Here is an 11518-nt window from a genome sequence, read left to right on the forward strand (position 1 = left end):
CAGGCTTCTTAGCTGTTTGGAAAAGTAAGAATTCTCCTGGTCAGGCAGCAGTGAAGTAAATCAGTGCATATTCTGGGATCCATAGGAAAGGGCACTGCCTCACTGAATGACTACAGCTATTTTTGGTAATTGTTTTTCAAGAACTCTCACATTAACATTGTATCACGGCAAGCAATCTAACAACCTCTCAGGATGATCATTCCAACAATAAAAAGATACATAAAACAAATTTGCCAAAATGCAGTCATGCATGTCCTGATATGAAGTATCAATCTATGGAATTGCTCTGAAAGGAGATAACTGACTAATATCCTTGACAATGGGTTCCCAGTGCTCCTAGAGTTGTGTAAGAGCCTATCACAGCCCCAAATGTCTTCTTCATGAAGGTCGACTGCACTATAGTGCATTTATGACCAGTCATTTTCTGTCTAGTTTCCAGATAAGCATTTGAACAGACCATGCATTTTTTCCTCAATTGGCTATTCTCAGCTAAAAAATTGTTTTAGAGATCCTGAGCAATAACACAGCCCTTGGGAGAAAAACCTTTCTGCATTAGCCATCTGACTGACACCATGAATGATAACATCCAAGCATCAAATTTAATGAGATTTCTACAAAAATGAGTGACATCTGCATAGCACTCATGTCCTGGCTAACTGTCATACATTTGTCATCACTGAGGCCTTTGTCCTTTATTAATCCACTTTCAAGTATGCCTGCTGTTGGAAATTGAAATGCTTTTTGGCAGTCACCCTGCAGACTGTGTAAGAGCACACATCTCTGAAAGCATAATGACACACTGTCATGCCTAGGAATGCATCTAAAACATTTAAAAAACAGGAGAGAGCTCTGACAACAAAATATATTGAGAATTTAGCAGGGGATGTCTGTATAAATATTATTTCACATCCTTTAATATCAGCAAGGTGCATATTCTTTTGTTATAATATAGTGGCTAGAAACACTTTAACAATATTCAGAGTGCATGGGAGAAATATTGTTATAAAGGAAATATACTAAAATATTTCCCTTTAATCCTGTTTGTGCTTGGGACCATTATATAATTCTGGGCCTAGGGCTCCAACCCAGTAAAAGCATACGATTGTATCAAAATCCCAGCTTTCCTCTAAACTTTCCCTCGTGGCTACAAATTAAAATTTCACTAATATTTTCCTAGATCAACAGATAACCTGAAACAGTAGACGATGGAGATTGAAGAATCACCCTATTTTATTAAATTAGCCCCAGGACTTTCTCTTCTGAGACAAAGACCTGACCTGGTGCTTCCCAGCAAAGAACAGTAAACACTTGGCAGGAAGGCAGGAGCACAGAGAACACATCTTTCTGCAATATCTTCTCCAAGGAAGAAAAGCAAGCCATTTCCACTGCAAATGAAATGGGACTCCAGAAGGCCAGGAGCTGCAAGGTGTCCAATGGGAAACACCATCTTATTCCAGTCATTAGTTGTGGCTGGATCAAAGCCACTGACAGCAACAAAGACAAGCCTGGTGAGCAGGCAGAGCAAGGGAAGAGGAGAGACTCCCAGCAATGAAGATGTTCATAGCCCATGGAAGTGGAAAACCTTGTTCCTTGCTCTTCCTATGGCCTACGGCCATATCCTGAGCTCCTGCAGTACTGCAGTATGTTGTGAAGACAACATTCTTCCATCATACATCGATAATACTAAAATTTACTGAATTGAATCTCCTGAATTTCAAAAATTTGTTTCTCTTTCTTGTCGCTATTATTTCTAAATGCCATATATTTCCAACATTTTATTGTCAATTAGTTGCTTGTAGATCATTGCCAAGTAAGTAGAAGCAAGTGAATAGCACAGTTTGCTCTCTCATTTATAGGATTCAATGTTTCTTTCACTCTGAAGATGTTGAGTCCAACTACTAAAAAATTCTGATCCTAGTGCTGTCACAGTTCATGTAACCATGTTTTAATGGAAGGCATATCAGAGGAAACATAAAGTTGTTTGCAGCTGCAAATGACAAAAAATCACAGTATATACAAATACTTCAATTAATGAGGTTTTTTAGCCTTTGACGTTCAGACAAATTTGTTTCTAATCTTGCACTAAGAAACCCAGACTGTAAAAGATTTCATTGCATGAAATAGCACTAAAATATAAAAATGCTGAACTCTGTAGTGCAGAAATACTGGCTGCAACTTCCTCTTCAAAGGGAGGCACCAAATCCCTGTTTTTGCCACCTTGATCTGCAGATGCTGAGCTCTGACACTTCAGCAAGTGGGACCACAGCACTCACCAGAGCTTAGAGAAATGGAGGTTTTCAAAGGTCCTACTCTGCTACAGCTCATGATTGTTCAAACAACATCGGGCTCCCTCAAAAGGGTACCAGCAATGGCTTTCTATTAATGAAGTTTTGTTCCCTTCCTGCAGTTCCATTTTGGGAGAGCTTCTGTTAGTGCATTTCTGACTTCACAGTCCTCCATCTGTGTAGAAGCACAAGCAAAACATCAGCCTTAAATAGCAAGAAGAGGGAACACAATTAGAAGGGCCTTGGATGCAAAAAAAAATATATATTTTTTATAAATAATTATAGCTATGAATATAATATGAATTTTTATGGAAGTATCAAGTTCTATCCTCCAGGAATTATATAAGCTTTCAAGTATAAGAAACCACAAGAAAGAGCTTTGTTTTGCATTTATGCATGATAGAGACACACATTTCCCCCAAAACATTTGGTTAAAAAAAATTGTGGAGGAGGATCCTGAACTAGGACAAACTTGCCTCCAATTTAGTTCAGCAAGTGTAAATGGACAATGTTTTCATACAATGAAACATTTCATACAATGTTTTCAGTCATATCAATCATAAAGAAGAATTAAATCAGTAAATTATGGATGGGACTGGGATGTCAGGTTTTTCTTTGCAAAGTCATGTTTGTTAGCAGAGACCTCACTTATTGCAGCAGTCACACAGCCTATACAAATGGTGACTAGCATGCCCTCATTTAGAGTAGCTAAATGGAAAAAGAAATCCTTTACTTTTCAAATTAAGAAGTTTTAGTGTGTTTTTTTGGCAGGGAGTTTTAATGGCCCTGAAGTAACTTTCAGCTTTTAAAATATTTAGGTTTGGTTTTTTATCTTAGTTTTAGTAGCTTTCAATTAAACAGCTAATGGACTTCCAGCAGGAATCCAGGCAGCTATCCTGAGTGAGTGAATTTGAGAAAAAGGATGAATGCTGTATTCTTGGTTCAGGTATTAGTGATATTATTGTTTTTCAAGAAGAACATGCTCCTGTGCTTCATTTTCCTTGCCATCTGTCTTCCTTGCTGACAAGTCTCACACAGAGAGATGACTGTGACTGCTCAGTCTAGTCTGGATGCTTCTTAAAGTTCCTCTTTTTTTCCCCTAATTTTAGGTTCAGAACAAATATAATGGAGTTTTGGGGGAGCTTTTTAATCTGTTTCTATTTTTAGTTCTGCAGCTGTCACTCTGACAAGTTAACTGATGTTCACTCACGCAGCATCTAAAGAATAGCAACAATCACAGTTTACCATCAGAAATCATGGAAATGAGGTATTTCCATGATATAATACTGTGTATCTTAGCTCTCATATTTCATGGATATTGAACTCCACTGGGTCCCTACAGAATGCATCTCCTATAATAATGCTGCACATCCACGATGATGGTGTAGTCTGTTTGATTATTCCACTTTATTTCTAGGTCCTCCTGGTCCCCCAGGGGTTGTAATAGTGGAGGAAATTACAGACACAACAGCAACACTCTCCTGGAGTCCTGGGGCAGACAATCACAGCCCTATCTCCCTCTACAACCTGCAAGCACGCAGTCCATTTTCTCTTGGCTGGCAGACCGTAAAAACAGGTGAGAAAAATTTTCAAACAGCACAAGCTGACTATTCAAAACTCCTGATCATAACAGTAATAATCACTGGCAACTACAGGAACAGATACTCATCAGAAAACAATGACAAATTAAAATCACTGATTTTTTTTCTTTTCTTTATTCCTTTTGTGTTACTTAGCAACAGCTCTGAAAGGACAGCACAAAGACAACAGCCACAATGCATCTCTGAATAAGCAGAAAGCTCTCCCCAAAATCCTTCAATCTGTGTCTTTTCAGGAATACTACAGTGCCAAAAACCTAGCTGCGATTTCTGACATATTAGATCCTTGATGTCAATCATTTCTAATGACCATGTTGTACCACAAAGTCTGCTTTCTGTTGAGGTACTGTGCGCCAGCTGCAGATTTCTGAGTGACCTATACACTTCTTTATCTTCCCAGTTCCAGATCTGATAAGTGGTGACATGGAGTCTGCTATGGCTGTGGAACTGAACCCTTGGGTGGAGTATGAGTTCAGAGTGGTAGCAACCAATAAAATTGGGACTGGAGACCCAAGTGCACCATCGCGAGTGATCAGAACCAATGAAGCAGGTAAGGAAAGGATAAAAAGATTATTTTTACAGCACTATCAAAAAGAACTGCTTTAATATAATAATAGACCTATTCTCTTTTCACTGGTACACATCTGTGTGTCCAGTAATCACTGTTCCAAGGTGATATTCTTTGTAGTGGGGAGACAGTTTGTTTCAATTACAGGAATATTACTTAACTTGCAGAAATTTCAAATAAAACTATTTCCTGCTTTTCTACTTCATCTGAGCTACCTTCCTTTTTACCTTATGCTTAAGTCATTGCTGTCTTCCCTCTGATAAACTACTGCTGCTCTTAAATTAGGCTGTTTTGCAGTCTCTTCAAGCAACTGCTACTAAGTAGCCTCTTCCTCCAAATTTTTCAGAACTTGTCTCACTGACAGCGCATGGAATTTTTTCAGCAAGATAAGGAAGTCATAAAAGACTGCTTAATTTAAAATGCCTTGTAGTCTAAAAGTGTTTCTTTGTCTTGGACACTCTACTGTGAACAGTTACTACATTTTAATAAATTTCATTGTATTTCTAATTAAGATGATACTTTGGGAGACAAGAAAAACAAAATATCCTATTTGTATCTCTTGAAAGTTACAATGGACTCATAGGATTTGGAATCATTGGCAATCATATCTTCTTTATCTTCCTTCATTCTGCCCAAGTTAAAGAAAATAAAGAAGGACTGGGAATCTAAAAAAATACCTAGGCACTCAGAAAGACATGTTTTAAGAAGCAGAAAAAGGTAGAGATAGGATTTACACAAAGGCTCAGATGAGAAATACACTTTCAATTCTTTTTTGTTATTTAGGATGCCTAGACAGATTATTTTGTGTTTTGATGTTTCATCAGTTGAATAATTTTTAAGTAACCTGTTGCACCACTGTGAAGACCTTGTGCCTGCCTCCTCAGTGACCTCCCCACAGGCACTGGGAGCTGATGTTAGGTCCCCCAAGACCATTTCTGCTCCAGGCTGAACAAGCCCAGCTTCCCCAATCTCTCTTCACAAGGCCACTGCTCCAGCCCCTCTTCACCCCAGCGATCTCCCCTGAACTTGTATTAGTTGATGAATGTCTTCCACATTGTGGCACCCAAAATTGGATGCCCTGTTTCAGATGAAGTCTAACAAACCTCTCTGCAGTTGTAATAAGACATATTTATGTTTTCTTGCTTTAAAGAATGGTGTAGTTGCAGGCTGATATTAAATTTCACTGTACAATCACAGAACAGCACTAAAGTGATGTGATTCCCATTCACACGTGTTGAAAGATGATTCCTTTCAAACTCTCCCTCACCTTCTTCAAGCTCTCCACAGTGTGAAACTCAACAACTTGATAGCAGAAGCTTCAGATGTTCCATACATCGTTCCATTAAGAAAAAGAGGACATGAAAATGAAATAAAAAGCACAAATTTTTATTTTTTTAAAAACTCCCTTTTTTCACCATCATTGTTCTTTCCTTAATTTTGTACCATATTTCATTGGCAATACAAATTTTTCTGGACCCCAATGTTTGAACAACTTTTCTATTTAATCAGATGATACACATCAGAGAGGAGAAAAACATTCCGGAAAAAGATTGTTCTGAAATAGGTTGCACCCCTGGTATTATGCTCTTTCAGACTGAGGAATATTTTCGTTGTTTTCACAAGGATGGTTCAGTATCTTAATTGGCCAGGTGCAGTTAAATTGTGGGCTTAAGTTTTTCTGACAAACTGAAGCTTGAAAATGTTAAATTTCATTCAGCTGGCATGTTTTTAGGGTCCTTCTTCTTGCCCAATGTTTAACAAACTAAGCCTCTATTTGCTAAAACATATTCTTATAACTCAAGTGAAACTCTTCTTAATGCAAATTCATTTTCAACATTTTTTGCAGTTTTACCTGTAAAGCTTTACATGTAAAATGTAGGCTTTTACATGTAAAAATGAATCGATAAATCATAATATTGATCAGCAAAAACAAAATTATGGGCAAGAAAAAGCATGCAACTTGTGATTAATATTTACCTGGTGCTTGGTATTCATTTTTGGGTAACATTCTGCTGTTTTTGCAATCAGAAAGAACAGAAAGAATAGAGTCTTTAACTCAAGAAACACTCTAGAATCTGCACAGTTGTTAAATTGGAACAATTAAACAATGGATTCTACTTTAAATAAAGAATGAAATAAATTTTAAAAGCCCAAACTGTTACACATATAGTTATTTGAAAAATGGCATACTGCACGTAATACGTGTGGCACTCTTGAAAGGTCAGAGACTTCATGATCAGCTTCATTCAGGCAGCAGCTTTTCCTGGACTTCAGATATTCCTGAAATTCAGAGTCCATTGCCTCTGTATTCTGAAATGCCTTTCACTGATTTTGGGAATTATCACCCTTGGTTTAGTTTTTAGATGCCAAAGAGAAAAGAAACCAGTAATAGTTTTCATTGTCTTACAATAGTTTTCATATGGGTTTTCAAATTAGCACATAATTGCCTATCTTAGTGAACCCATTGATCCATTATTTTTCACAATCTCTCTATTACTAATTGGTTTTATCTGAAAGCTTCAAGGGAACCTGTCTATTGGCATGATGCCCAGTTCTAATATCATAGTCCTCAATTCTTAAAGGACATTTATGTGATAGGTCATGTTTCAGAAAGAATATGGCATGAACCTCTCCACTCATGACCCAAGCAGAACAAGCTGGCTATTTGTGCTGATGGTAATGTGGCCAACAAGTGCAAACGAGCAGGTTGCCCCTGCTGAAGAAGTGACTTGAGTTCAGATAAGACTTGAGACCCATCAGGCTGAATGGTAGCTGTGTAGACAATACACAGAGACAGAAAATATGTGATTCTGGTTCCATTATTTTACACTTCAATGGAAATCTGCATCTGCAGTTTAATAGCGCAAGAAAATTTGACTGGAGACTAAAGTCTTTTTTTATCCCCACACTCACTTATTTTATCACTCCTTATCCAAGATAGTAGCAACACCATATATTAGTCCATTATTTAAAAATACCTACAAAAATAATAATTCAGATGGTGTAAGGAAACCAACAGAATAATAAACAGGTTTTGACTTGCTTTATTTTTTTAATTAAACTCTAATCTTGTTACTTAGCTTATATTTAGTTAACATGATTGCTTTTCATTGCTACTTCCATTGATACAGATAATTCTGCAATTTTCTGGCACATCTAACTTACAGCCAGCTGCTCCATTTTTTTCACTTCTAGCCTTGATACATATTTTACAGGTCCACAAGTTGCAAAGAGCCAATAACATGAATTTAAACATGTCTGGCATTCCACTAAGACAGTCGGGGCATTTGAAGCCTGGGGGCAAAGCATCAGTTACATTATCTATTCATGGGGAAACATGGAGAGAGAGAAATTGAGTGGAATCAAAGTTTAACCTGTTAATCATGCATGAAAACTTGATTTTAGGAGGTAACAATGTAATGCACTCTATTAGTAGCAGACTGTACACTTGGAAAGTGAAAGGAAGTGAGCATCTACCCCATATGTTTGTGGTTTCATAGCTATGGTATTGCCCACCATTTCAAAAGTTTACCCATTTAAATGTTTTACATTTAAATATAGGTTTAGAATATATACATGACACCATCAGCATTTTTCAGCACTTTACAACCACTGCTCTTATACATAAAACCCTCAGCAATAGCAATTCTGTGTCTATATTTTTTCCTAAATTAAAACTCTTTGCTTATCATCCATATTTAGCTTGTAATGATAAGATACACATGAATTATTAAACAATTGTCATGGCTTCCTGTATAAGCTTTATCCTTCCATATCACCTTTTCTTCATTTATATCTTAAGTATCTTGTCAAATGCTTTGTAGGACTGCTGAGGGCTACATTCTCCGTGCCTGCTCTTAGAGAAAATGTTACTGGGTTTTTTGTTTGGTTTAGAGGAGATAAGTTTTAATAGAGTTTAATTTGACTTTCATTTCCAGCATACCACAGGAATTTCTTGAAAATGGAAAACAGTAAGAAAAAAAATCCTGTTGTTTACATTCAAATTAAACTCCTGGCACATTCATTTCAAGATTTTTGCTTGTTTGCACTAAGTGGGAGGTTTATTTATTCAGAAGAAAAATACTAAACTTCTCAGCTTTGATAAACCCTAAACAAAAAAGGTCCTGATGTCCTTGTTCTCCAGGCTCACATATCCTTTTTCCAGGAGCCAAGTTCAGGCATGATATTTGTGTATTTGGTGCAAGTGCATCTCCATGAGTGCCACTGCTGAGAATTAACAGCATGAAGATTGGGAAGTCATTAATTGCATGGCAAAAAACTCAGGCCATGAGTGAGTAAATTCAGCTATAACATTGATACAAAGGGTATGGTGCTGAAAGAGTGGCTGATGTACAGCCTCGGTGTCTGGCAAAAAATGTTTCCTTTTAATAGTTTTCTTCACTTAATAGTTACTCATTTCAAACTGTCTCCCTCTAACTGTGTATGCTCTACTTTGCTGCAGTGCAGAAGAAATTTATTCTTTTGACACATTTATTCTTTTAATGGTTATTCATTTGAAAGAGTTTCACTGTGTGAGTGTACATTTTAGTTTCGTGCAAAAGAAATTCATCGTTTTGACAGTTTTATTCTTTTAACGTTTATTCATTTAAATAGGGCCACAGTCTGCAATGTTGTTAACAAGAAAACTCCAGAAAGAGGGTGCTGCAGGTTAAATAAGTTCATCATGTTGGATGCTTCAAAGGACTACAGCATACTCTCTCATCTCTAATGTGGCAGGCACCTACATAAAAACTTCATTTGTCTCTATAATTTACCCCAAAATTCCTTAGAGAGGCAAGAGAAAAATGGATGCTAAACTAGGTTTAAATATGCTCCATTAGAGATGGCACCATAATTTTTGGATGTTAATTAACTGTCAGATGAGGCTTCATCTGCATCTTTTCATGCTAGACCATTTGTCACACTGTTGCAAATTGATTGTATTCTTTCTACACCTTTTTTAAAGCCAGAGGGAAATTCTGTTTCCGAAAGGAAAATTTCATTGCCTTTTTGCCATGTCAAAGGAAGGAAGGGAAGAAGGAAGGAAGGAAGGAAGGAAGGAAGGAAGGAAGGAAGGAAGGAAGGAAGGAAGGAAGGAAGGAAGGAAGGAAGGAGGGAAGGAAGGAAGGAAGGAGGGAAGGAAGGAAGGAAGGAAGGAAGGAAGGAAGGAAGGAAGGAAGGAAGGAAGGAAGGAAGGAAGGAAGGAAGGAAGGAAGGAAGGAAGGAAGGAAGGAAGGAAGGAAGGAAGGAAGGAAGGAAGGAAGGAAGGAAGGAAGGAAGGAAGGAAGGAAGGAAGGAAGGAAGGAAGGAAGGAAGGAAGGAAGGAAGGAAGCTGAAGGCACCGTATTTGCCACATGAGCACAGGTTTATTGGAGAGAAACACAATGGAAATCTCCCCTATCAGTCTGCTAAGAGCCACAGATAAGATAACACCTGCCTCATTTCCACCAGTATGAATCAGAATCAGTGCCTACACTTTGTTGGGCTGCATCCTTTGTGAGGAAAAGCAGAATCAGGCTTCTGTTCTTTATAGGGGAGTTTAGGGTTTAAAAAGTGACTATCCAAATGAATTCTGAAGTCTTAGGTGGACAGACAGGATCTAATAAAAACTGCATATTCATTTAACGCAAGCTTTAAATGGCACAGGAAACAGAGAGGACTGTGTACATTTATTTAAATGCGTTTTATTTTGTACAGTTCAAAGGCACTCACAAAGTGCTACTCACTAAATAAGCTAAACATGTAATAAGGCTTGAACACTTAAAGGCTTACAATACATTTCTACCAGTGACCTATGCACTGCTGTAGAGAAGAAAACAAAAAGTTTGTATCTTATGACAAATTTTATCAAATAGAGAATACCGGTATTGCCTCCTCACAGTAAATAAACTCAAGACTTTGGCCATCTGAGGAGTTTCATTAGAGGCACTAAACAAGATAAAAGAAATTATACCAATTCCAATGGAACAACCAATATTTGTGGTTTTGCAAAATGTGATAATCCAAATAAAAATGGTGATGATAGTTGTAATTTTCTTTAAAGAATTTCATTCATTGCTCTTGTGCTTGAAAACTGCAATGATGAGCTCAATTTTTCAAGAACTGTGGGTAGTACTGCTTCCAGCATTTTGCAAGGAATCATGAGGGACATTTGAGGTTGGTTGCTTTAAAGTTTCTGAAAGTTGGCTCCCCAGTAGAGCAAGGAAAAATAGATTTACAATAATTAAAACATTCTAAATCACTAACTACTGGAAAAATAATAGAGACATTATTAATTATGTTGTAAGATTTTACCTGAAATCTGAAATATATCAGATTTCCTGGCATTTCAAGTTGTTTGTTAAAAAATTACAAACATGAACAAGGTAATTCCTGTTTTATCTCTTAGGTGATCTGTACATTGAAATTTTTACCAATCTGCAGAAGACCTAGTGCTTAAGCAGTTTTTTTATTCCAAAATTATTTTCATTCTCTACTTATTTTTTTTTTATTTTTCTAGCTTGTGTGTGCAATTCTCTGAAATGAGGCTTGAGCAAATTTTCTTTACCACAGAGAGCTATGTTTTTATTCCTGTTCTGATTTAACAGTCTCATGTCTTCTGCAGCAACATATTGCAATGGGGAAAACTTCAATAACTTGAATATTCTGGTTTGTTTTCTTTTGTTTTGTTTTTCCTTCTTGCCCACAGTGCCAAAGACACCTCCAGCTAACGTAAGTGGCAGAAGTGGAAGGCGGCATGAATTAGTAATAGCATGGGAGGTAAGGGATTTTTCTGTTTAAAGGTTTTGTTTCATGTTAACTTCTTTGAGGCCAAAGTAAAGAGTACTCTACTGGGGTTTCCTTACAACAAATCTTGTCAATACGTGAACACAAAATACTACTCTTAAATATGTTCTAAAATTTCAAAGAACTATGGATTTTTCATGAGTTTTGAGTGGAAGACATTATGGCATCAGTTCTGAAGTTCTACTCATTCATCAGGCTTTTCTTCCTGATGTATTGCTTCGGTTAATTTGATTTTTCTGGATCTTATGTAAACACCAGATTAAATAATAGCTAAGAGAAGA

General features: G+C 37.0%; 1 protein-coding gene across 7 annotated transcripts in view; it reads left to right on the plus strand.

Annotated features, from left to right (window-relative positions):
* Positions 1-11518, plus strand: part of CNTN5 (contactin 5) — a 600552-nt gene that overhangs the window by 562481 nt on the left and 26553 nt on the right. For 6 of the 7 annotated variants that reach the window (XM_038141215.1, XM_038141204.1, XM_038141226.1 and 3 more), the window contains 3 exons: positions 3703-3861; positions 4284-4433; positions 11140-11210. In XM_038141215.1, the coding sequence (XP_037997143.1) occupies positions 3703-3861; positions 4284-4433; positions 11140-11210 (380 nt within the window). The remainder of the gene's footprint in view (positions 1-3702; positions 3862-4283; positions 4434-11139; positions 11211-11518) is intronic. The other variant, XM_038141258.1, reaches the window with a different exon arrangement.

This window comes from Motacilla alba, chromosome 1 (genome assembly GCF_015832195.1).
Source record: "Motacilla alba alba isolate MOTALB_02 chromosome 1, Motacilla_alba_V1.0_pri, whole genome shotgun sequence".
Taxonomy (NCBI): Eukaryota; Metazoa; Chordata; class Aves; order Passeriformes; family Motacillidae; genus Motacilla; species Motacilla alba.